At 58.7% G+C, this 26,179-nt stretch overlaps 1 protein-coding gene across 10 annotated transcripts in view; it reads left to right on the top strand.

Annotated features, from left to right (window-relative positions):
- The window catches only part of PMEPA1 (prostate transmembrane protein, androgen induced 1), a 56,325-nt gene that overhangs the window by 21,502 nt on the left and 8,644 nt on the right, over window positions 1–26,179 (top strand). For 4 of the 10 annotated variants that reach the window (XM_077873699.1, XM_077873700.1, XM_077873702.1 and 1 more), the window contains exon 2: window positions 25,152–25,306. In XM_077873699.1, the coding sequence (XP_077729825.1) occupies window positions 25,152–25,306 (155 nt within the window). Of the gene's footprint in view, window positions 1–3,213; window positions 3,379–3,444; window positions 3,601–17,269; window positions 17,358–20,216; window positions 20,480–25,151; window positions 25,307–26,179 lie in introns of those variants that run through there. The other 6 variants (XM_077873701.1, XM_077873706.1, XM_077873708.1 and 3 more) reach the window with 5 other exon arrangements.

Below are 26,179 nucleotides of genomic sequence, written 5' to 3'. Positions count from 1 at the left end.
CTTGAAGCTGGGGCGGGGGCGCATGCTCTGACCCGCACTTGGTGCTCTGTGATGTCGCCCACCACTTGTCTCTTTGAATGGCCTGTTCCCACTGGAGGGCCCCTCCCAGCTGGTGCAGAAGAGCCCCCAGAATTGGGGTTGGCAGGTGGCGCTCATCACCCATTCGGGCCCTGGTACCTGTTGGCCCAGCCGTAGGGAAGGAGAAGCAGGAGAGCTGCTAACATCTCTCAGGAGCAGCTCACGAGGCCCTGTGGGTTTGAGAGGAGTTTGGGAAAAGCAGAGCAGGGTCGAGAAGGGCCGGCCACAAAGGTGCTGAGAAGTGCCGGACCCTCTGGTGGCTGTTCGTGGTGCCCCCTGGTGCCCCCTGGTGCCCTGCCCCTTCCGTGCCTTCCCCACGGCCCTGATCCCGCCCTGCAGGACTTCTCTCATTCCCGTTCAGGCCTGGGACTCTCCAGCACTGCATTTGGGGGAGATGTTGGCAAAAACGTTTCATGCTGGCTTGGCTGACACGGGGTGGCTGGGGAGAAGGAGCTCGGGGCTGGGCTCTGGGGTCGCTGATTCCCGTCTGCCGTGGTTTCCAGGTGAGAGTGGCCGCAGGTGTCGGGGGCCTGGGGGAGTTCCACGTGCAGGAAGGAACTAACTGGGTTCTTTCTGGGCCTGACTGGGTCACCTGGGCAAGGCTCGGCCCCGGCTTGGCGTCCGGCTGGTAGATGGCACGCCGGCTCGGCTGGCTTCGGAAGCTCCAGCCCAGGCCCGGGGACCGTGAGGACCTCCGTCGCCCACCGCTGCGCCTGGACCCTCTTGACCCGCGAGAACACTGTTCTAACTCCCCGAGTCCTGTCCCCGGCGGCGCCTCCACTCCGCGTGTCTGGGTGAAAGCAGGGGCTCTGCCCACAGACAGGGGAGCCGTGGGCCGTTCCCCGTGGGAGGAGCGGAGATTAGCAGCAGCTTTTTATTAAAAATGAGCGTGTGGAAGGGGGAGCGCATAGCCTGCGATGCCCCCCTTTATGTGAGCAGTTTTTTGTTGCTGTAACCCCTGGGGAGGTTTCAGGGTTTATGTCACCAGCACGGTGATCTCCCAGTGGACTGGCCATGTGTCCAGCCCTGGGCTCAGCTCGGAGCGTGTGGATCCCCCCCGACCCCGTCTCCTGCTGCGTGTGAGTGAAGCGGCCCCCTCTTCCCGCCTCCCGGGGGCAGAGGCCAGTACACGACCCGGGCCAGCAGCCAGTCACATTAAATGCTCACAACAGCCCTTCAGGGCTCATGGCCAGGACCCTGTTTCACGATTGGAGAAACTGAGGCTGGAGCCCCACAGCCTGATGGGGGCACGCAGCTAGAGTTTGGTCTGTGGCTGTCTGGCTCCAGTGTCTGGACTCCACAACATTTGAGGACGGGAGGGAGGGACGCAGGAAGGGAGGGCAGGCGAGTCTCAGAAATAGAAGCTGCCTCCGGCGGGGACAGCCATGCAGAGGAAGTGGCTGTTTGGCCAGCACCCTGGCAGGGAAGGCCGAGAAGGTTGGCAGAAAGCATGACCCCTTTGGACACCTGGCGGGCACGAGGCTTTGCTCCAGAAGCTGGCAATCCTGAACAGAAGAGACCAGAGACCCACATCTAGGGGACCCAGGCCTGTCGGGCCGCCCCGGGGGGTAGCCTGGCCGAGGGGTCTGCACACGCCCTGTGCTCAGCCCACCGCCTCTTGGGGGCGGTTCCTCCTCCCTTTGACCTGGCCTAGCTGAGTAGAGGCACGGCCCGGGTTTAGGATCTGTTTGGGTGACCCTGAGTGCGTCCCAGGGATGCCCCCTGCGGCCAGCCCACCCCCGCCACTGTCCTTTCCTGGGAAGGGAGCAGCAGCCCTTTGTGAAAGCAGGCCCAAGAGCCTCCTGCAAAACATTAGTCGCAGGTGACACCGAATTTCTGCCCTGCCCCCCCCCCGCCACGCATCTTATTTTAACCCTTTTGCCACCCCCTTTAAATGAACAGCGCTGCGGAGAAATGGCCCGCCCCAGGTGTTGGGAACATGCTAGTGTCGGCGTCTCAGAACAAGGGCGAGAATTATCTGCCGGCCAGCCACGTACAGGCCCGGAGCAGCCTGGAGCGTAGCCCAATCAGGGAGGATTCGTTTTCTACTCCTCCGGAGCGGCCGGCCCCCCGACGTCCCCCCCACCCGGCCCCGTCCACCGGCAGACCCCAAACCAGACCGATAACTTAGCATTTTCATTTAAGTCCATCTGACAAATCGTTTTAGACGGAGAAAGCAGCACTGCATCTTTAACTGGCTACTTTGTCAGCGCGTCTCTGGGCACTGTAAAAAGTCCTTTGTTATCTGTGTCTAGACAGCACGCCAGCGGGATATTTGGTCTGCGTGAGGGAGAGAGATCTGACAAGGTTGAATTCATTTACCGGCTTATTTAAAGCAGAATTTCAAAACACTTGCTCATAAACTGTTTTCGGCCCAGACTGCCCCAGCCTCCCCCTAGCCCACACTGGCTTTTCTTGTTTTATATAATTTTTCGCCTGTTCGGGCAGTTCTCGCAGGTTGCAGCCGATGCCCTGGCGAGGAGGAGACGCGGGGTGACCGCGGCTTGCAGCTTTTTTTTTTTTTTCTTTCTTTCTTTAATTGTCCTCTTTATGACTGTCTAGACGCCCTGCAGATGGACGTTCGCAGGGAAATGGCTTTTCCCTCTGGTTACGGGACACTAAGTGGGCAGGTTGCGGCCGCCACCCCCTCCGGCCGTTTGACCGCCCGCCCCCTTCCCCCCCAAACTGTTCTCCTCGATTCTTCCCTCCCTGAAACGGAGGCACTTCGCCTCCCGGCAGCGTCTTTGTGTTTATAACACATTTACTTGACTGTGCTAATTTTATACCATCACCAAAAAAGAGAGAGAAAGTGACATTCCAGGCGTGCGTCCTCCCCTGTGCGGGCGGCCAGAAACCCCCTGCGGCCCCTGCCCACAACTTTCTCTACTTCTTATCACTTTTGCATATTTTTTTTTTCCTTTTCTTTTGGTGGCACACGTAGGCAAATAAAACGCCGGAGGTTGGCTTTTTAAGGATGGAAATATCAGGGCACCTTGAATGGGTCCCACGTTGTAGTTACACCCAACAGATGCATTCATTAACCTTGTTGCCATAGCGACTAGGTGATTGTTGTGGGGTGAAAAGGGGGCAGAGGGTGGGGGCGCCGGCCCCCCCCAGCCCCTCCGCCACTCATCGCTGCCATCCCTGGAGGAACATCCCTGCAAACGGCATTGTCCTGCCCGCCACCAGGAAAGTGGGCCACTCTGGGCTTTCTCCCGACTCGGTGATGTGTGGGGGAGGCTGCTCAGCTTCCTCCCTCCCCTGGAGGCGGCCACAAAGCCAGTGGATTTAGGAAATTGAGTTGAGTTACGGTCCCGTTATGTTAGGGCCGCTGGGAGGGGGCAGACAGCAGCGCTCCCCCTTCTGAAGTGGGGGCCGCAGGATGGAGAGGCATGGAGGCTGCGTGCCCTACACCCCCCCCAGCCCCCTGAAAACTATTGTCATTGCTGTTGACCCGGCTGCAAAGCCATAAATTTCCACCCTCCGCCCAGCAGTCATCAATCTGCCGCAGGGTTTTACATGGTAGGAGGCACAAAAGGTGGGGAGAGGGTTGGGGGCGGGCAGCCGACCAGATGTCTCCTGGGATCCCGAAACTGCATCTCATTTCTGCCAGGCCAAGCAAATCCAGCGTATCAATCTGCTTCCTTGGGGGTGGGGGGCTGGGGGATTGGGCATTTCGTCTGCAGGAGATAGGACACGGGGAAAACACGTCTCAGCGCCCTGGGCTTCTTGGCCCCATCCTTTTATTTCTTTGATTTCTGCTCCGCAGACGGATCGCACCCACAGGGCAGGAGCAGTGTGTTGCGCCGCTGTTCCCATTGTGCCCGCACGGGTCTGTTACTATTACCGGCTTTGTTTGGGCAGCGACACAATGGGCTGCGGGGAGAGACAGGGAGCTGTGGGCTCTTCCTCGTCCCCCCACCCAGAACCTATCATTCCTTCTCCCTGGAAGGCAGAGGTCGGGTGCCTGAGTGTGTCATGTCTCCGAACTCACCCTCCACCTCCCCACCCCCCCAAGGCCAGCATGTCCATCTTTAAGGAGAAAAATCCAAACTGAAGAAAAGGAGGTCTTTCTTTAAAAGAGAGGGAGAGAGAGACCAGAGCAGCATCACCAAGTTTGTGACGCGCGCAGACAGTCCGCTGGCCCCGCTCCCTCCGCCAGGTGCCCCCGCCAGGTGCCCCCGCGAGAACGGGCCTCGAGGGCGGGCAGCCGCGTCTGTGGCTGGGTCTGTGTTGGGGTAATTAAAGGCAGATGATTATATTAACCCAGTCACCAAGCCAGCGTGGCGTAGAGAGATGAGTGGCACCAGCATTGATATTCCCCTCCAGAAATTGTCCTTTCCCAGCGTATTAGGAATGCGCTCTTGGGTTGAGTCTTGGGGGCTTTTTTTTTTTCCTGCATTTTTAAATAATCGATCACGTCCCCCAATCTTCTTAAAGAACAGCGGAGGACCCCCTGCCCCCGGATAAGAGCAGCTTCGGTTCGTGCAGGGACACGTGAGCCTTTGCAAGCTCCGCTGGAGCGTGTGCGTGGCCCAGACGCCCTAAGAGCCCGCAGCTTGAGAGATGGGATTTTAAAGTCGACTTTTCAGAGCTCCAGTCTGGGAGGCCTGACCTTATTTCTCCCTCCTCTGAAGAGTTGGAGAGGCCGGGGTTTCAAGGCGGCCTTGGTGTGCTGCCTTCTTTAGGAGGCGAATTGCTGCTCATTTGTCAGGCAAAACAGATGTGGCGAGGAGACAACATCTATTTTCATAATTCGAAACAAATCTGGTGAGCCGCCTTCCTTTTCAGTGGGGCCCGCTCATGCAGAAAGCCCCACTCCCGGCAGCATTTAGCAGAAATATTTATAGTTCGTCAGTTGAACTTTCTTTCCTCCAGGATGAGTTCGTTTCTGCTGGCGGCTGGGACTGGGACCGTGGGCTCTCCATAGGTCATGGGTGCTCTTGCAAGGATGTGTGTTTTGTTTTGTTTTTTAATTTTAAACAGGGAGAAGTTGGGGGCCCCAGCCAGTCAGAGCACCTTGTGCTTCACCTCATCGGTGGGTCCTTTCCTCTCGTCTTCCAAATGTGGGGGGCTATTGGCCGAGGCGTTCTGTTTCCCATCATTTGTCAGGGGGGCAGTTGGTGGCTGGACTTAGAGACATTCCGCACCCCCACCCCCACACCCCCCGGGCAAGCAGCTGGCTCCCCTGATGCTCCAGGAAGACCCAGGACCTGGGTCCCTAGTCAGTGGGGAGCTTGTGCTTTGGTTTGCAAGGGAATTTGGGAGTCATCCCCCCTCCCCCCATTTTAGAGATGAGAACACCGAGGCTGGGAGAAAAGCAGCTTGCCTGAAGCCACGTGGTGACTTGATGGTGGAGGTGGGGCCCTGCCTTGGAGGCAAGGCCCAGAAATGACTCGACCTGTCCAGATTCTGCTCGAGCCTTCATCCCCGAGCACAGCTGTCGTAATCTCCAGCTCATTGTAGCTGCATAAACAGGGATATGGGCCCTGCATGGGGAAGAGCCATTACCTGTTCATCACTCAGATAGCAGAGCTCCTGTTTTCCTACTGGAGGAGCTGGGGGCACTGGAGATGCTTGCGCTCCCGGAGCTCAGACCCTAGTGGGGAACAGACAGAGGATGTGGTTGCAGATGCTGGTGATGCCAGGGAGGAGGAGGAGAGACAGGGTCACTTCAGTGAGCCAGGGGGTGCATGTAATGCAGGGGGTCATGATCCCAAAGGTCCTCGAGGGCTAACACATGCCCAAGACTTGAGGGGTGGGATGCAAACAGCGGGAAGCTCGGGGGCGGACAATCTCGGGGAGGGGAGTTGAGAGGGGCGCAGCTCCTCTGGCTGTGGTCCTGGAGGAGGGGCTGCCCAGGCTTCCGTCCCCTGGTCTATAAAACAGCAATTGAGTGCACAGTGTGGAAGTTTCTGGAACAGACACAAGTGGCACCATTTTGCAAGATGCTACCATTGGGAAACTGGGGTGCTCAGTTGTTGGAGATCTTCCTGTACGATTTCTTATGACGTATGTAAATCTAGTTATCTGAGAATAAAATTTCTTTGGGAAAAAAAAAAGGTGTGGGCAGCCCTAGTGGCTCTGGTTTAGTGCTGCCTTCAGCCCAGGGCGTGATCCTGGAGACCCGGGATCGAGTCCCACGTCAGGCTCCCTGCATGGAGCCTGCTTCTCCCTCTGCCTATGTCTCTGTCTCTCTGTCTCTCTCTCTGTCTCATGAATAAATAATTTTTTTTAAAAAAGGTGAAAGGTCTGGGAGGGCCTTTTTGCTTCTCGTTGCTGGGACCACCTGGGAGCAGATTGTATCCTTGTCATCGTGGCTCAGGATGGGAAGACCCTGGACCACCTCTCTCATTTTCACCTGCAGATTATAAGAGTGAGGGTCTAGGGGATCAGGGCCCTTTATTGCCCTGGCAGGAAGGAGACCCATGCTGGGGTCCAGGTGCCCTCATGGTCTTGGGCAGGTTGCTGGTTTGTGCGTGTGTGTGTGGGGGGGTCTTGGGAGATCCCCATGGCAGTGAGGACTTCTGGAGGCTACAGTGTCTCGTAATCCCCTGTGGTTGTTCACCTCGAATGGATGGAGTGTGTCCCACTGGCCCATGAGCTGGTGAACGTGGTGGGGGCTCCCGGGCGCAGGGCTGTGGGGAAGCCTTGTAGCTAGAGAGCCGGCGGTGAAGATAGCCCTGCAGAGTTCCCCAGCCGGTCAGGGGGCACATCTTTATCATTCAGAGGCCCCCGAGCTCCAGGCCTCCCATGGGCTTGGGAGAACGGGCTCTCAGATGGTGACCGCCCTTTGCACAGAAGGCAGAAGCTGGAGGTTGTCGCAAAGCCTGGTTTTCCTACAGGTGGACACTCCCATTTCAGAAATCCTTCTCCCCTCTTTTCTCATTGACCTGAACCCCACAGATGCTTGGCATCCTTCTCCTGCCTCCAGAGACGGGCCTGTAAACAGCGGCTGCTGTTCCTGCCCGCTCGCTCGTACTCTCTTCATACGCCTTCGTTAAGCACCTACTGTGTGCCTGGCGCAGGCGATGCTTCTGTGATCAGGCTGGCTATGGCGGCTCCGGCCCTCAGAAATGTACAGTCGGTGCCTTTCCCTGAATTCTGTGCTTTCAAATCCAGTTTTTAGACTGAGTTGTTTTATTTTTCTTCAAACCGATCATGTGTGATTTAAGTCTTTGCTGCTGTCTCCGTACAGGGGCCTAATTAGGACTCTCTTGGTGCCTGGCGGCGCTTCTTGGGCAGCCACTGTGCGCCAGGCACTGTGCTTTTTGGGGTCGCCTGCTGCCTACTTCATCCACGGCTCCTCAGCCTCAGCACTGTCGACATCTGGGCGGGATCATTCTTGCCCGTGGGGTGTCCCAGGCACTGTGGGATGTTTAACAGCATCCCTGGTCCCACTAGATGCCAGGAGGACCCCTTCCAGCTGGAACGACCACAGACGTCTCCGGGCGCTGCCAGATGTCCCTCGTGGGCAAAAATGTCCCCAGTAAGAACCATGGCTCTAACCTGGAGGGTCTGCCCTTGAGGTAGCTGAACGGGTGCGGGGAGGCCTGGTGTCTCTTTGTCTGTCAAATGCAGGTGATGACAGGAGTCCCCACAGTGGCTGGTTGGGAACCTTGAATGATGAACGCACCAGAAGCTCTTCTCGGAGCCCCGTGGAGCCCAGCAGCTGAAACCCTCCCCGCCGGCCTGTCTGATGGGCAGGAGTCATTCAGTCCACTCATCCGTCCGGGCTCCTGGGGTTTACGGTGGGAAGAGAGCCCGGCTCCACGCTACATGCTAGAACCACCTTGCGAGGACGGGCAGGCCCTGGCGCTCAGCCTCTGTGGTGGTGCCTCCCCCCGACCCTGACCATGCACACCACTGTGGCCGGCCTGTGCCCCGAAGACCGGGAGGCCGGTGCCGGCTCCCCGCTTTGCCAGGGTGACTTTCTCTTCTCCGGTCCACCCTTCCTGCATGCGACCCACGCTGGGGCTCTCCCGTCCAGGAGGCTTGCTCCTTCCCCTCGGCGCATTCAGGCGTCCAGGCGGGGGTCGGGGGGTGAGGTGGGGGTGTCTCTGAACCACTCCAGGTGTCGAGTGTCCACCCTCTTCGTCTTTTGCACCATAATCAGTTAAATATTAGGTTCCAGCATTTGTTTTTACATCTGGGACGTCGGCTAAGAGTTTACTTGAACAAGCGGTTTGTCTGCTAAAGGAGTGAAAGCCCGACAGAGGTGCATGTCGTGGATGCACCCCTGCAAGACATTGACTTGGTCTGTTGGACATGGGGGACGCGGGGCTCCCATGACAGCTCTGACACGTGGGCTCGTTTGCACCATCGCGTGGAGAGTGGTACCCGAATCGTCTTCAAACTCGCATTTTCCGTGCTGCCTCTGTGCACACAGCCAGCGCCCGGGGGTCTTACATGCGTCTGCCAGGCCCCCAGCAGCTCACCCCTCATCAGACCCGCATTCCATCTGTGTTTCTTGTCCTTGAAGGTGACACACGTTCCCACCTCGGGGCATTTGCACAGGTCAGCCGTTCAGCTCCGTGCCGTCTTCCCCCAGCTGTCCTCACCTGTCAGGTCTCAGGCAGGTGGTCCTGACGCCCATCCAAGGGACCGTCCTCCCTGATTACTCGGCTCACCACCCTCCTATGTTCTCTGCATAGCATGGGGAGCTGTGGGTGCTCATTTGCATGGTTGCCGGCCCAGCTTTGGGTCCCCCCAGGTGGCAGGAGCCCCATGGGGCCAGAGGTTGGCTTCTGCTGAGCTAGCACAGGGCTGATATGGCCTCATCTCATGTGGAGGGACCCACATTCCTTGCAGGACCAGCTGCAGCCTCGGTTCAGGGTTCCTGAGCAGACAGGTGAGCGTCTTTGGAAGGAGGACACTCAGGTATCTTCAGAGATGCCCATGTCATTGGAAGGTCCCTGTGGCTGGGCCTGAGTCACGGTCCCTGCAGCAGTCACGGTCGCTGGCTGTACGGTGACACTTTACCATGATACTTTACCTCGGGGACACCAGTGACCCGCTGAGACCTTGTATTGGGGACATTTGATCGTTTGGGGGGTGCAGTGATACTTTATGTTGGGGGAACCCAAGCTGCTGTCCCTGCCTTGGGAGAGAAGCCAGCACTTCCTTGCCCTTTGCTAGGGGGAAGCCGCTAGCAGCCGGCGCCTAGAGGTTACTTAAATTCTTCTTTCTTCATTTCTAAATTTTAAATGGCATGTTTCGAACGTAATCCTCAAACCTGGGAGCCAGACCTGCAAGTTGAAAGATGACAGCCGAGAGATGGTTTCATTTGGCTGGCTGCAGCAGCCAGATGGCAGATGCTGTGAGCAGGAGAGGGGAGGCGGCTTCTGTTTCGGCTCCTGCCCCCCCCCCCCCCCCCGCCGCCCCACTGCCGCAGAGCACCCTCCTAGTGCCAGGCCTGGGCTGTGCCCCGGGGATCATCACTTGGGGCTGCCGGCCTTGCCCTCTGCCAGGGCGACCCAATGCTACAGCCCCAAGAGACAGGACGCCCCCATACTTTTCCCTTTTAAAAAAAGAACTTTTTTTGTTTTGATACAATTATAGATTTGCAGCATTTGCAAGAAATAATAGAGAGCTCGTGTCCACAGCACACAGCCTCCCCCGGTGGTGATGACTTACGCCGCTATAGTACAGTGCCACAGCCTGCAGACCAACATTTGGTACAACCCATCGACCTCCCTCAGATGTCCCCAGCTGACGTGCGCACATCGGAGCGAGTGTGTATTTGTGGGTACATGTGTGCGTGTGCTTGCATGCGTTTAGCTCTGCGCAGTTTTATCACATGTGGAGGTTTGTGCAAGCCCCCCCCCCCCCGTCCAGACACAAAACAGTCCCATCAGGAGGACCCCCTCGCCCCTCCCTTTGTGGCCACATCCACCTCCCACCCGCTGCCTCTGTAACCCCTGGTGGCAACCTGTCGTCTGTTTGTCTCTATAATTTTGTGACTTTGAAAGTGTTACATAAATGGAGCCATACAGCATGCGACCTTTCTTCACTCGATTCTCTGACGATGCATCCAGGTGGTTTTGTGTACCAACAGTTTGCTCCTTTTCCTTGCAAATAGCCTTCTGGGAGGTGGACGCACCATGGTGAGTTTAAGCATTCACCTGTTGAAGAGCACCTGGGGTGCCTCCAGGTTGGGGCTGTGAACAGTCACGCACTGATCTTCGTGCAAAAGTGAGTCTTCATTTCTTTGGGATCGAAGCCCAGGAGTGCAGCCGGGTCATCCGGTGGTTGTGTGTTTAGTTTTGTGAAAGATCCTTCCCTTTCCATCAACTCCCCTGTGTCCTCCGGCCTCGGGGGAGAGCTGCGAGACTCCTGCAGGACAGCCTTGGACATGAATGCCTTCCTGCTTCAGGTGGTCACTGTGGGCCATGCCCTGTGCCAGGCCGGCGTTAGCCACCAGGGATGCAGTAAGACTGGGGTCGGCAGGGGCCTTCTCACGGGCTCCCTTGCTGGTGAGTTGAAATCGGCAACAGATAGACAGATGCTGTAATAAAGGAGCTAGGCACTTCTAGCCGCCGACCCTCACACAGTGCTTCCCTTCGAGCCATGAGCTCTCTGGGTATCTTGCGATCCTCCAACAGGCCTGTGACATGGGGCTGTCCTTCGCCCCATGGTGCAGATAAAGAAGCAGAGGCACAGAGAGCCAGAACAAGACGAGCCAGGAAAATCCAGGCCTTTGTCAGTACACTGCGTTGCCCCTCGTGGCCGACACAGGCCATCAGGGGATGCAGAGGTCAGAGGTGCAGCGTATTTGGGATGGGGCAGCTGGGAGGCCTCCCTGACGTGGTAATGCGGAAGGCTGTGCGAAGATCCCGGGACAAGACCACAAGTGCAAAGGTCCTGGGGTGGGAACAGGGAAGACGCCAGTATGGCTGGAGTGTGGTGAACGAGGGAAGGAGGTGGGAGGTACAGAGAAGAGGTTGAGCAGGCCTCGTAGGGTTTTAATCTGAGCGTGAGTCAGTGATTCAATCCATGTTTTTAAAAATTGTTCTGGCTGCTGGGTGCAGAATAGACTGGGGAGGGGAGTCCATGTGCCATGGAGGAAGCGGGGATATGAGGAGGACATGTAGGCAAACCCTTTGGTCTTGAGGGATGACTCCTGGGTGTCCCCCAGCGCTGCCCTGCGAGGGCAGGACCCCAGCCAGCCACCCCCCTTGGGTGTCTGGGCTCCCACGTATGTGTGTCCCCCAGTGGATTTCTCTTGTTGTTTCTCCTCTCCCTGTCTCCACACTAGCTGTCATCATGCAAATTGAATTTACGTGCTCAGTGTCAGCCACTCCAGATCATTTAATAAACGAGCACTGACATCTTTGTACCCCTCATGCCCTGCCCGGTCAGGTGAGTCGCCTGCTTTTTAATCGAATGATGGCCCCCATTTGTGAGGCCCTTGCTGGGTGCTGGCCAGCGCTGAGAGAACTAGTGGACCTCTCCTAGCTCAGCTAATGCCAGCTGTCCTGGGCCGCTACACATTACTGATCCATCCTTATGACGGGGAAACTAAGGAAAGTGGGCCAAGTGACTGCCTGAGGTCACATGTACAGGATGTGGCCGCGTCTGGATTCGAATCCAGAGCCGGGCGCCTGGCCTCCCACGGCCTTGCCACGTCCCCATCTCGGAGTGCAGAAAAGGAGCACCTCCCTGAGCTCCTCCTTCAGAGAGCAGTTGCTCAGGACCTCGGTCTTCCCAGCCATTGGGGTTTTCTGCTTCTGGAAGATGCTGTTTCAAAAGGAAACGCTGCTGAAGGCTGAGATAGCCTTGCCTGTGGGGCGGGGACCGGAAGAGGCGTCTGGGAGGCTCGTAACTGCCCGCTGGGAATGTGTTTCAACTGTCGTCTGAAAAAGAGTAAGAGCTCGTTCAGAGTCACGGGGAAAGATTCAGCAGATTTAGACCACGGTCAGCCTCTCTCTCTCTCTGTCTCTCTCTGTCTCTCGTGCACACACACACACACACACACACACACACACAGGCAGGAAACACCCAGAAACAGAGACAACATCCTGAGACACAAGCACACAGATGATCATAGGTGGGAGGCAGACACACAGACACCCCCAGACACCCAGACTCCCGGACCCTCGGGGAGAAGCAGGGACTGACTTTCTGTCTCACCTGCTTGGGGCAGGGGGCGGGGGGAGTGGGGTGGGGTGGCCCTGCAGGGGTGACGTCACTCCCCACCTGAGCGCCTCCCAGGCTCAGGCCCTGCCCAGCCAGGTGGTCCATGCAGTGGCCCACTGTCTGCGGGTCCAGCCTTGTTTCCTCGAACCTCCCCTGCGAGGCTTCAAAACAATCTGGCGTCAAGGAATGCCTCGTCCCGTGCCAGGGTCTCTCCTGCAACCAGCAAGTTAGTGACCTTCCAAGGCCAGCCTGGCTTCTGCTGGTCTCAGGCCTCTGCCGTCGAGCTGCCCCTTCTCAGAGATGACCAGATGCCGGAGGGAGTGAAGGGCGGCGGGGCTGCCAGGAGGTGGCGGTTTGAGGTTGTGGCTGTCGTACTGACTCTCTTGTTGGCTCCGACAGGGGAAGAGTAGTTAGGACACCAGGCTTCAGTGTCCCGGGCCCTGTCACACAAACCTGTGTGCACTGGGCATGTGGCTCTGTCTCTCCCAGCCTCAGATCCCTCGTCCTTAAAATAGGAGGACATAAGACCAGGGCCACCCCGGAGAGCCTCTGGAAGGGGCAGGAAGCACAGCAGGTGTGTGCCCTCCTGGCAGGCCTTCACTTAGAAGGGCTTTCTGGGTCTGCGTCCATCTGTCCCACATACAGATCCAGCCAGGTTTCGGGGAGCACAGAATCAAATTGTTCTGCCTCAGAAAGGACACATCACGGTGGGATTTGAGATGCCTGCGGCCCTGGAGAACCTCGGCTCCAGGTGGCCCTGGCACATGGTGGGGGCAGGGGAGTGTGTGCTGCTCGAGTGAACGAATGGGAGAAGCCCCTGCTGTCGTGCCTGGAGACCGAGGCCCGGCTGCGGGCCGTCCTGTCCTGAAGGGGGTGCATGTGGGACTGTGTCTCCCTCCCTAGGTCCTTACCCCCACCTTGGACAGGCGCCTGCACAACTGGTGGCTGAGTTCCCTGCACTCGGCTCCTCTAGGTGGTCAAGGTGTCCTAGTCGGCCGGAGTCGCTCTAACAAAATAGCCATAGTCCAGGGGCCTAAAGAACAGAAATTTCTTCTCTTTCTGTTCTGGAGGCTCAAAGTCCAAGTTCAAGGGGTCACCAAGTTCAGTTGATGGGGAGAGTGCTCTTCCTGGTGGGCGGGTGGCCGCCTCCCCCATGTGAGTGGGAGGGAGAGGAGCTGAGCTCTCTGCTGTCTCTTCTTTTTTTATTTTTTTTAAAGATTTTATTTATTCATGAGAGACACAGAGTGAGAGACAGAGAGAGAAACAGAGACACAGGCCGAGGGAGAAGCAGGCTCCATGCAGGGAGCCCAACACGGGACTCGATCCCGGGACCCCAGGATCGCGCTCTGGGTCAAAGGCAGGCGCCAAACCACTGAGCCACCCAGGGATCCCCTCCGCTGTCTCTTATGAGGACACTAATCCTATAAACCCAGGGCCCCACCCTTACGACTCCCCGTAACCTTCCTTACGTCCTGAAAGACCCACCTCCAAATACAGGGAGTGAAAGCATGGACATAGGGTTGGGGGGAGACATCCGGTCCGTGGCCCGAGGAGGCCCCTTCTGACCCAGGGGATTTGGGGAGGCCACTGAGCCCCGCCTGCTCCACAGGCTCTTGGGTTAGGAACAGCCCCTGCGGCAGCGGTCTCCTGCAGGGTTCACCGGGAGCCTGGCACCACGGGGGCCAGTATTCTGGGGAATTCAACCCCCAGGTTGGTTCCAGGAATGAGGCCCCATATGGCGGTGAGGGGGCTGAAGGGGGAGGAAAGAGCCCAGAGACGTGTGTGTGGTGTCTAGGTCCACACCCGGGGCTACCCGGCTACTTGGTGCGTGGCCTCTAGTTTCTTTGCTGCCTGAGAACCGCGGTGGCCCGGACGCCAGGGAGAGAAGCCAGTCAGGGGGATGCTCTGTCCTCGGAGCCGGAGTCCCGCGTGACCGTGGCCTGGGCTAGCGGCATCGTGGTAGGATGTGGAAGTCGCCCTGGGGCGGCCAGACCTGGGCTTGACCTTGGTCATCAGGCCACCTCCCTGCCCAGGCCCTGGGTCAGCGCGGCGGCCGCGTCCAACGGGGCCCCCGGCACGCGGCCGGGGTGACAGAAGCGCCCGTGACAAGTGGCTAAATACGCACCCGCATTGCCGCTCCCGGACGGTTTTGTCCGAGAGGCTTGGAGAGGGAGCCTGGGTCACTTCTGGGCTCACTTCCCCTCTCCTGGGGCTGCCGTCCCGGCTCCCGTCAGGAAACACCAGGCTCTTGAAAATTGGTAATTGAGAGAAACATCTGCTGGTTTTCAAGGAGCACACGGTGCCTCCCAAGTGGCGAGGGCAGGCGTGAGTGGCCTTGTCAGCCTCTCTCGGCAACACACACCCACAGGCACGCACGTGCCTGAATTGTTGTTGTGTGTGAAGATTTTAAGAATTAGAACGGTCAACGTTTGCCATAAAAATGCCAACAATATACGGACACAGAGAGTAAAAAAAAAGCATAGTCTTCCTCCTCCAGAAGTAGTCCTGTTGACAATTTGATGATTATCCTCATTTTTGCAATGAAAATGGGTCCGCATTATATGCGCTGTTCCAGTTTCGTTATTCCTGCTCGAGAATAATTGTGAACGTCCCTCCAACATCAGACCTAGACCAGTAGTCCTCAGCCAGGGGTGCTCTGCCTCCCACCCCCCACCCCCAGGGGACATCGGGTGATGTCTGGAGACATTTTTAGTTGTGACAACTTAGAGGTGATGGTGTGACTGGCATCCAGCGGGTGCGGGCCAGGGATGCTCCGATGCCCAGAACGGCCCCCACGGCAGAGAATTATCCAGCTCAAGACGTCATAATGCCAAGGTTGAGAAACCTTCTGGTCGATTGAGGTGTATTTTGAATGGCCCCATTGCATTCCATAATGTGATGTACCGGGGTTTGTTTAGGGGGATTTAGGTGCTCTCTGATTATTTACCTTTAAAAAAAAAATACCCTGCAGAGATAACCTCATACATATATGCTTTCAGGGTTTCTGTGAATGTTTCCGTTGGACTCGATCCTGGAAGTTAAAATTGCTGGGTTGCAGGGTAGCTCGCATTTTTAATTTTGATGGGTATTGCCAAAATGCCCTCCGAGAAGATTATGGCCAGCAGCACAACCACCGGCACACAGACTCACTCACCCGTGCGACCCGCTCCCCATTTGTTTCCTGTTCTCCTCAATTAACAAGACGCGTTTGATTTATTTTAAATAACTTTCCCTGGCACCTCCAACATGTCCAGTGGCAGAAACGGGTCTCTCCCCGTGAATCCACTCCATTCTGCCAATAACTCTCGAACGGTGATTGATATTTTGCTGACAGTGGGTGTTTAAAGATGTTCGATGTCAGTGACAATAGAAAAAAAAATCTCATTAGTTCTTTCCATTTGGTTAATAGCAAAGGAAGATAAAAGGCACGGCTTTGTCTTTTCTGAGTGAAGGAGCCGCGGGTCAGGAGGTTCTGCTGTCCCTGGGGTTCTCAGCTCACGGCCTGTTCCCCTGCTCTCAGCCCTGGGCTCGCCCGTTGGGCAGCTGCAGCCTCTCCAAGGCAACCCCCAAAAGGTGACCCAGGGATGCGTGGGGCGAAGCCCCAGAAACAGGTGAAGTTCCTCGCAGTTCTGCTGCTTTGAGCTGCTGCTCAAAGTGGAGAAGCACTTTGTCCCCTCACCTGAGTGATCCTTCACAAACTAGGACAAGATGCCTTCCCAGTGAAAAGGAGACGTACCCACAGCGGGGTATGTGGACGGAACTGGTGGCCACTCCAGGGACCAGTGTCCTTTTGGCACGTGTATTGTTGAGACAAGAGATGGTCCAGGCTGACACCATTCCCTCGGCCTGGAGGCTACCTCCGGCCTTCCCCCACCCGGCTGACTGGCTCCCTCCCTCCCTGGTCATATGTGCACCTGCACACACTTCCCTGCCGGGCATGTCCCCCTGCCATCACCCCCACCCCCACCGCCACCCCCACCAGGCTCCGGAACACGCAGCTGTCCCCCACCGACTCTCACCTTCTGGCTGCCCTCTGGCCAACTGTGTCTCAGGATGGGCGTGCAAGGCTCAGCTCTAGACTCCCCCCTCGCCCCCTCTGTGGGTCCTTCCCAGGGTCACCATGCCAGTCCGTTTCATTTTGCAGGTGGCCTGCTGGTCCCCGGTCTGTGAAGACACAGATAGTCACCCATAGGTGTGCATCCCAAAAGTCACTTTTATTTTAAAGATTCTATGTACTTGACAGAGAGACACTCAGAGAGCATACAAGCAGGGGGAGTGGCAGGCAGAGGGGGAGAGGGACAAGCAGACCCTCCCACTGAGCAGGGAGCCTGACTTGATCCCAAGACCCTGAGATCATGACCTGAAGCCAAGGCAGATGCTTGACTGACTGAGCCACCCAGGGGCTCCGATTTACTTTTATTTTAAAATATCTATGTTTCTTATCTTTTAAACAAAAACAGACTTGTCCTAGCTGGTGGCTTCTCCTCTTTCTCTCATCCGGGCGTCTTTGGTGCCAATACATACAGATGTGCTGGCTGTGGCTTCCTGGGTTGTGTCGGCCCCTCTGGGGGCCGTTTAGGTGGTTCCCGGTGATTTTTTTGCCCTTCTGCGCAAACCTGCAGTGGGCCTTCTTGACACGCATCTGTGCACACGAGAACAAACGTGATCATCTATTCAGCATATTCCTCATGTGTGCTATCACGGGAAGGTGCCGGGGACATAGGAGAAGCAGAGTCACCTCCGGTGCCACTGACCTTCTAGTAGGGAGAGGCAGGAAGTAAATGGTTACAGAGGTCACAAATAGCATTCCAGAGGAGTGCTTTGGGGAAAGGAAAGCAGGCACAGGACATAGGGTCCTGGGGCTTGGGGCAGAGCACCCTTCCCCTGAGGAAGGGACGTTGCAACAGAGGCTGAAAGGTAAGGGAGGGGGCAGGCATGTGCATGGGGGAAAGATCATCCCAGGCAGAAGGGAGGGCACATGCAAAGGCCCTGAGGTGGGGCTGTGCTTGGTCCTTTTACAGAACCCGTGATTACAGCCCTGTGAGTGCGAGGGAGAGGCCCAGCAGAAATGCACGTGGAGATCCGTGCCCGGAAGCTGACATGCCAGGTCAAGTGTTCACACTTGAAAGTTTTGAGAGCTTGTGAGTTTGACTCTACGGAAGTGTTTCCAGTTTGTACCGTCCAGTAGCTACAGCGCTGGTGGCTGGCGGGGTGGGGGTGGGGGACACCCAGGGAGGACACCCACCTGGTTGACCCACAGCCGCTATGGATTCAGGGTGCCCCAGGCCAGGTGTGTGTGAGGAGACGGGGCAGGCACTGCGCTGGGCTTGCAGGTCCTGGTCCCAGGGATTCCTTCCTGGCTCCAAATTAGCTGAGGTGATTCTCACCGCAGCCATGGGAAGGAGGGACGAGGCTACCCCTCTCTTTATCTCTGAGTGATAGGCCTAGGGTCACAGTATGTGGCAAGGCTGGTACTCGAACCCAGGGGCCTTTGGACCAAACACGTTCTTAACGTGTACCCTGGGATTTTACCGTGACCGGCAGGGCAGGGAGCCTCAGTCCTCACCCCCTCGCTAGCCAGCATGTGACTTTTTTCTTGAGGCCACCAGACAACACCAGACAGTATCGCAGGGCTTACATGTTCAGGTAGCGGGTGCCAGACACCCAACTGCGTGCTTGGCACCGAGTAGGCACTTAGTAAGCGGTTCGGTCTGTTTTTAAAAATGAGAATACTGGCCTAGATTTGCTGCCCACCTCTCAAACCTCAAAAGAAAGACAGATTCATTTTTTTTTCTTTCCCCTATAAATGGTCTTACCCTAAGAAATAAATGTGCCGTTGGGGGTGTTTGAAACGGCACCAGGAGTGATCAGAAAGTTATTCCTTTGACGTCTGGTTCAATTTTATTTGACATCCTAGGTGGGGAGGGAGCTGGGTTCTTATTCAAATGCAGGGTGGGGGGAGGGGGGGCCGTAATGATGTGGCTGGAACCCCAGGCAGGCCGGGGCTCTGCTGAATGACAATGAAGCCCGCCCCAGTGGGTCTCATCCAGGCAGGTCTAACAAGATTAGATTTTCATAAATTTCAGACAGTGCCAATTCCTAATTCCTTGGTGTGCGGCCGGGAGGCCAGACAGGGCCGCCTGCATGGGCTGCTTGTTAACCAGGAAGCAAACTGGCTGCCCCTCCGCTGGGAGCAGACACAAGGGGGGCGGGCGGCGGGGGGTCGTCTGGTCTGGAAACCTCCTGGGGGCTGGCGGGAGCCAGGTGGACTCTGGCCCAGCTCTCCAGCTGAGGAAAGAGAAATGAGCTCCAGCACCCAACTGCTACTCCGATGATTAATCGAAAACTTAGTGACAGTCACACTCCCTTAGAGTACCTGTACGGGATGCGTGTGGTTCTCACGCATTGTGAGAATGCAGAGGGAAGAGCGCGTGTCGGCCCAGGTCCGCCCGGCCCCCTCCCCAGGCCGGCTGGGAAGTGGCTGAGCCGGGCTTTGCGCCCAGGCTCCCGAGCTTCCATCCGGTCGAGGCTCTGTCACCGAGAACAGGGGGGCCACAGCCTTGGATGCCAGACAGTCGCGTCTTTACCTTCACTAACGGGATCAGGAACCAGGAACGCCAGCCAGCTCCAAACCGCAGAGGCCTCAGCAACCCCCGCCCCGTGGTCGCCGGTGGAAACCATGGATCTCGTATCCCCTCGAAATCCTCCAGGTCCTATTTCACGCCTTCCTATCCCCGAGCCACAAGAACAACTCCGTCCGTTCTTGCCGTGTCACGCATCTGGTTGAGAGTTCGGGAACGGTTTTTGATGCCATGGGCTTCCTTTTACAGCCTCGATTGTATTTCACTTTAATTTAATTTTAATTGAGTCTTCACTGAAAACCCATATTGTGTGAGAGGGCGTCCCGGCCTCCCCAGTTGCTGGGGTTCCACCACAGGGAGGAGGAGAACCGGGCTCGGCCTGGGCCCAGGACTGCGCTCCGACTCGGCTGCTGGCCTGTGGCGCGGCCGATGCTCCCTCCCCGCCGGGGGCTGTTGTGGGAATTAGAGGGGGAGTCCTGTCCTGCCTTGGCCCCCCCCACCGCGCTTGGCGCGCAGGTAGCAGCGGAAGAGATGGGAGCCGTTAGGATCTCTGCTCCGTGCCCAGAGCTCCGCCGAGTGCCTGGGATGGCCTTCCTGACCCTCCTGTGATATTTCTCCACTTTAGGGGCAGGGGAGGGGGAGGGGGGTACCACCTGCCACAAATCCTGCCCACAGGGACCGCATGGCAGGTGATGCTCCCAGCAGTCCTGACCCAGCCTGGTGACCAGTTCCATTCCACGCGAGCCCTTTGCTGGAACCCGGGCTGCTCCTGACCTGGAGCCGCAGTGCTCAGGCCCGCCGGGTGTGGTTAGCTGGCTGAGCCTGGCCCAGAAAGCACGGGCTGCGGGGGTGGCCCTGGGCCTCGGCGTTGTGTGGCCTCTGGCCAGCCATCTCCTCTGTCAGCCTCACTTTTCCTGGGCCGTAGAGCAGGTGCGGGCCGTGGGCATGTTGGCACCTGCTTTACAGAAGGACGGTGAGGATCCACTGAGGCGATGCCGGTGAGCGTGCGGGCCGCACCTGGCATTTAGGGGGCGGTGGGCGCACGCTGCCTCCCCAGTGTCAGGCGGGCTGGGAGAGGACCCGCGATGGGCGTGCAAACATCTCAAAGTGACTGTGTCCGTCTCTGGAGGAGAAGACAAAAGGGAGGGTCAGGCCACTCCGAGGAGGCAGACGAGCCTGTTAATTTGAAATTATTCACCAGGAAAGAAGACGCTAAATTAAATTAGAGTGACCTTACTTTGCATGTGGAAGATGGGCTTGGCCACCCCCGAGAGCCTGCTGCATCTATCACCCACCCCAAGGGGGAAATTAGGAAGAAAAATGGCAGAGCCGCTCCCCGCCCTCCCCACGGCGAGCAGACCCGGCGCCCGGAACAAAGTGTTCTTCTCCCGGAGGCTCCTGTTGTAGCCAGGCCCTTGGAGCAGGAGCAGGACAGGCGCCCCGAGTCCCTCGTGACCTTGGGTCTGGCTGCCACCCAAGGTGACCACGCTGGACACACCTGACTCCAAACCCCCGACCCCTGGGCAGAGGCCAGTTGGGCACGCCAGCCCCAGGCAAACAGTGTTTCTAGAGCATCGGCCTGACTGAGGGGTGTCGGTGACATGTGAGACATGGCGACAGGGGAGCCCGCTGTGTCCTGCCCACTCTGAGCTCCAACGTTTGCTTCACGTCCACCACGCCAGGTTGTAACTGGGGCTCTCGGAGGTCCGCGTGCCTGGGGTCACACAGCTTGTAGCTGGCAGATGCAGGGAGGCAGCACCAGCCTTCCTCGCAGGTGCTCGGGACGTGGGGAGGGGACACTAAGGATTGCTTTAAGTGCTTTATTGCACTAAGGATTTAGTGCAGCAAGACCCTCAGGGAGGCTCTGGGCCGAAGTCCCGGCCCTGCTCTCTCTAGGCGCGTGGGCTGGTGCCTTCTCCCTGCACCTCAGTGTGCTCATCTGCAAAATGGCAGAGGGGGCGGCCCCCACCTCCTAGACGCTCCTAGGCAGCGGGCTCCGCGTGGATGTCGTCGCTGCTGGGATCATAGTAACGGCTCCAGGGACTGTTGACCAGCCCGCCCACCCCTCTTGCTCGGTCCCACTCCGTCTGTGAGCGGGCCTTGGCTGTGACTCCTGTGGTCACGGGAGACTTGAAGGCAGGGAAGGGGGAGGGCGGGCAGTGATAGGACCCGTTCTGCGTGCACCGTGCTGGGCACCTGGCCTATGTCCGGGTGCAGGGGCGTCTGTCGGAGTGAAGAAACAGAGACAGCATCAGGGTGGCCCCATATCTGCCCTTAGCAGCTGAGCGACTTGGGCCCGTCTCGTGGCTGGAAACCCGCAGGCCACCCTCCCTGCAGGCTTGGGCCGCCCAGTGCTTTTAAAACTCTTGCATGTGTTGCCAGCGAAAGGCCAGCGAGCTTCACGGGTGGTTTCTGGGTTCTGGAGAGATCGGGAGGTGTGACAGCACGGGGCCGGCTGCCTCGGGCAGTTGGGGTTCCAAGGAGTCGTGCCTGTCCGGGGGTAGGGGGCTCATGCTCAGTTCACAATCCTGCCTGGACCCAGGAGAGAGGAGTCGGAGTGCACAGGCCCAGGCCGCCCGCCAGGGCCCAGCAGTCAGCACCAGCCTGTAGAAGGAAGGCAGCCCCCCTCAGCTCTGTTCCCGTGGGTGGTGGGGGGCGCTGTGGATGCACCTGCCGTCTGCCCCCTCTCTAGCAGGTGGTTTCCTGGCACATTTCCTGGAGAAGGTGTGTTCGGCCCCCAAAGGTGGATTCTTCTGGAAGCAGCCCCCTGAATGAGAGCGCACGGAGGTGCTGTCGGCAGGACCACAACCCCCTCGCCCCACGGCCGAGGCCAGAACACCCAGAGGTGTGCTCTGCCTTGTGGGTTGGTGTGAACCAGCTGCTGGCCGGAGGCTTCTGGACCCTCAGTGCCTCCACCCACCCATGCCGGGGCCGGGCCGGGCCGGGCCTGGCCTGGAGTACCCAGCACGGCCAGCTTAACCTTCTCTTGGTCGGCATAGGGGCTTGGGCTTCCCTTGTTTTGCCGTCCTGGAGTGCTGGGAGCCCCCCAGTAATCGTGGTCACTGAGGGAGTGCTCCCGAGTGCCGAGCACGTCATCCACACGCAGCTCTGCCACCAGGTGCCCTCTGCCTCCTTTCCCGTGGGGAGGCTGTGGGGGCCCCGGCAGTGAGGTCCAGGGTCACACGGAGCTGGCCCAGGAACCCTCGGGGGCCTCCCTGCTCTTCTGGTCCTACACCCAGGCCTTGGGCTTCCCAAGTGCAGCCCAGACATCAGTCGTAGCGTCTCTTCCTCTGAGAGGTTCTCCCTCCCGTCACCCGTGTGGATTTCCTGGGTCCTGGCCGTCCCGGGTTATGGCCCAGGGCCCTGGGGTGGTCACAGTAGTGCTTTTAGGATGCCATGCTCATTTCTGGGGGTGATTCTCTCACAGAAACGTGTTCTCCTGCCCTGTTGGTCCGGCCTGGTGGGGTCAGGAGAGCGGTGGAGAGCTTGTTACACCCGCTGGGGCCTCTCCCACTGCCCCCTTGCCGTCCTGCCACAGCTGCTGTCTCGCTGCCCCACCCGGCCAGGGACAAGGACAAAGACAGCCGGCTGTGCACCTCCTTCCTCCAGGCACCTCCTTCCTCCGGGCTGGTGTGGGCAGGGCCCGAGACAGCAGCCGGAGGGGGCAGAGGGGAACCCACCGACCAGGGCGACAGGCCCTGGTCCCGGTTGGGGTGAAGAGTGCACAGGGCCGGGGAGGGGAATCGTAGGCCCCTCTGAGGAGGGAGGGCGTGGGGGTTGCACAAAGCAAGCCTGTGTGTCCCCTGAATGGGCGGCTTTATCCTGGGCCCTAACAGGCAGGGCCGGGCCCTGGGGAGTCAGAACAGGCCGCCAAGGCCCCGGAGCAAACTGTCTGGGGAGGCAGGAGGTGTGGCCACGGTCGCTGGGTCTGAGGCCTAACCCAGGCCTTGCTGCCCGCCCTCCTGGCAGGAAGGTGGGGGTGTCCCTCCTGTGGGTCCAGGCCTGGTGATCCGTCTCCTGCTGGGCAGGGCCCAGCGCTCTCAGCACTCATGAAGTCTCACCGAAGTCCCCGGCCGGTTCGTCCGCCCTCCGGGGCCCTCTGGGGCAAGGTGGGTCGCACTCCCACCTGGGAACCAGAGCCAAGGCCCAAGCTCCAGGTTGAATTCCTGGGTGCAGAGGAGGGCGGCCAGCACATGGCTGACTGGGAGGAGCCGGCACGTAGGGCCCTTGGGCTGAGTCTGTCACTCGACCTCTGGACCTTGCTCTCCTGGCCCGTGAGATAGAATGATGAAAGGGCCCGAATGTACGCTCAGCCCTGGCGCTGTGGACCCGTCACTGCCTGTCGTGGGGCATCCCCCGCGCTGTAGCAGCCCCCACCCAGTAGATGCCCAAGGGCCCCCAGGTGCGACAGCCGCCAGTGTGCCCAGAGGTCGTCCCATGTCGCCCGGTGGGGAGGCTCACCCGACTTCCTAAGAGCCGTAGGTATTAGAGGCGTAATCAGTAAACACCGGTCCAGCCGGGCACACAGAACGTGGCACGAGCGGGCGGGCATCCTGGGGCGCTGGTGTGCCGGGATGGGCTGGCCAGGGCTTCGGAGAGGAAGTTGAAGTGTGAGTGTCGGGGGGTTCGGTGTGGAGAAGCTTCCACCGTTTTGCAAACAGTAATCTTCCCACCTAGGATGCGTTGCTTTCCTGCTGGAAGCCATAGGGAAACTGAGGCAGGAAAGGCTGGCTTTCGCCCGGGTGGAGTTTGGGTGGTCCAGCGTGAGGGCCCAGAGCCCTTGAGGCCACACCACGTGCAGCCTGTTGCTCCCCCCCCACCCCTCCAGCCGCGGTCTCTTGGAGGAAGAAGCCTGAATCCGTGGCCTTGAGCTTGAACCTGTGCCCTGGGGAGCCCTCAGCTAATTGCTCGTTAGCAGCGGGAGGTGGGGGGCGCTGCCCCCCGTGGGCAGCTGTGGGCTGGGCAAGGCCGGTGGGGCCGGGCCCCAGTGCTGCCGACCGCTGCCCCGTCTGCCCCGTCACCCCCCGGGTCCCCGGCGGCCCTGGGCGCTGGCACCTCGCCCATGGCTGGGGGCTCTGCTGGCACCGGCCGCGGGCAGCTGCCGAGCCGCCTCGACACGGACCCGCTCGAGTCAGCAGAAACCGCCCCGGCTCTGGCAGGATCAAAATAACCTTCTTCCTTTTCCAGCACTTGAGGGTTTTTCCGCCTTCGAGGGGAAAAACAAAACAACATCAAAAAAAAAAAGAAAAAAGAAAGAAAAGAAAAGAGAATGGCAGCATCTGCAGGCACCCGGAATGTGGTTTTTCTGAGGCTTCTCTCCTGAGAGCTGGGGGGGGGCATCCTCACACATTCCTATCCTGTTGGGGGGTGCGGTGTGTTCGTGATAAATATGTTGGGGGGTATCTGTGGTTATGTTTGTGTGTTATCTGTGTTTATTTGTATTTGGGGGAAGGTGTGTGTCTGTGTGTGAGTATTGGGGTGTGAATGTGGGGGTATGAATGTTGGGGTGTGTGTCTGTGGTAAGTGTGAATGTGGTGTGTGAGCATTGGGTTGTGTGTGTTGTGGGTGTTGGGGTGTGAGTGTTAGGGTGTGTGTCTGTGGTGAGTGTTGGGGTGTGTGAGTGTTGGTGTGAGCATTGGGGTGTGTTGGGATGTGAGTGTTGCATGTGTGAGCATTGGGGTGTGTGTCTGTGGTGAGTGTTGGGGTGTGTGTTGGAGTGTGAGTGTTGGGTGTGTGAACGTTGGGCTGTGTGTATGTGTGAGCATCAAGGTATGACTGTTGAGGTGTGAGTGTTGGAGTTTGTGTCTTGATGAGTGTTGGGGTGTGAGTGTTGGGGTGTGTGAGTGTTACAGTATGAGCGTTGGGGTGTGAGCATTGGGGTGTGAGCACTGGTGTGTGTGAGTGTTGGGGTGTGAGTGTTGGAGTTTCTCTCTTGATGAGTGTTGGGGTGTGAGTATTGGGTTGTGTGAGTGTTGCAGTGTGAGCGTTGGGGTGTGAGTGTTGGGGTGTGAGCACAGGTGTGTGTGAGTGTTGGGGTGTGAGTGTTGGAGTTTGTATCTTGATGAGTATTGGGTTGTGTGAGTGTTGCAGTGTGAGCGTTGGGGTGTGAGCATTGGGGTGTGAGCACTCGTGTGTGTGAGTGTTGGGAAGGGAGTACTAGAATGTGAGCATTGGGATGTGTGAGTGTTGTAGTGTGAGCATCGGTGTGTGTGAGCGTTGTGTGTCAGTGATGAGCGTTGGGTGTGAGCGTTGGGTGTGCAGGGAGGGTGAGCGAGCGCTCACAAGGGCTGGGCCCTGAGCCCGTGGCCTGCTTCGGGGTCCCCCAAGGCTCACGCGTCTCCCCCGGTCTTGCAGCAGAGCTGGAGTTTGTTGAGATCACCATCATCGTGGTGGTGGTGATGGTGATGGTGGTGGTGATCACGTGCCTGCTGAGCCACTACAAGCTGTCTGCGCGCTCCTTCATTGGCCGGCACAGCCAGGGCAGGAGGAGGGAAGACGCCCTCTCCTCGGTAAGTGCCCTGCCCCTCCCGTCGGCACGGGGAGCCCCGGGTCAGGGTGCTCGGGGGACGGGCGGAGGGCAAGGTGCCCGGAGTCTTGCCGCCTTGGCCCAGACGGGCGGGAGGTGGCCCTTCCCTCTTCTCAACGGCCCGCAGGCATCTGGGCCGGGGACGCACAGTGTTTTGGACACCGCAGGTCACCCCGGAAAGGCCCTCCAGCCCCAGGGGGCCTGGCCACTCCACCCATGAAAGGGGGCTCCCGTTGCCACTCGTTGCGAGAGGGGCCCCGATCGGGCCGCTCCCCGGAGGCTGCGGGGGCGAGAGGCCGAGCACTGTGGGCCGGGACGGTGCAGGCTCCTCCGTCCCCTCGGTCGCTCGTCCCTCCGTCCCTCACCCGCCCGTCCGTCCCCGCCCCCCGAGAACGCCAGGGGGCCGAGTTTGGTCAGGATGAGCCTCTTAGGCCAAACCCTGAAGGAGGAAGTGACGACGGGTCCAGGCAGGTGAGGCAAACGCTGGGCTGGGAGCGTCCTTGCTGTGAATACTGCGTTTTGGTATCTTACTGGAATGGTGAGCTTCACCTGCATCCTGGAAGCCCCAGAAGTTGCCCCAGAAATTGCCCCTCAAGACTCCACAAAGTGGGGGCCCGGCGGGGGAGGGGAGGCCTGCCTTTCTGCAGCTCTGAGCGCTGGGCCCCCGGCTCCCTGCACCCTGGGCGCTGCACTGTGCACTGCCGCTCGGCGCCCTGCAGCCGGTGGACCGAGGTGGGGGCGCAGCTCACCCCCGAGTGGTTTCTGCCCCCACACGGGCGCTGTGTGACTTCGCCTGGCAGGAGCAGGCTGTCTGAAGGGCAGGCTGGGATTTGCAGGGAGAAGCTGGCACAGGGGT

The sequence above is a fragment of the Canis aureus genome, chromosome 26, assembly GCF_053574225.1.
Source record: "Canis aureus isolate CA01 chromosome 26, VMU_Caureus_v.1.0, whole genome shotgun sequence".
NCBI lineage: Eukaryota > Metazoa > Chordata > Mammalia > Carnivora > Canidae > Canis > Canis aureus.
The sequence above is the reverse complement of the archived record's forward strand: the minus strand, read 5'-3'. Positions and strand labels throughout refer to the sequence as shown.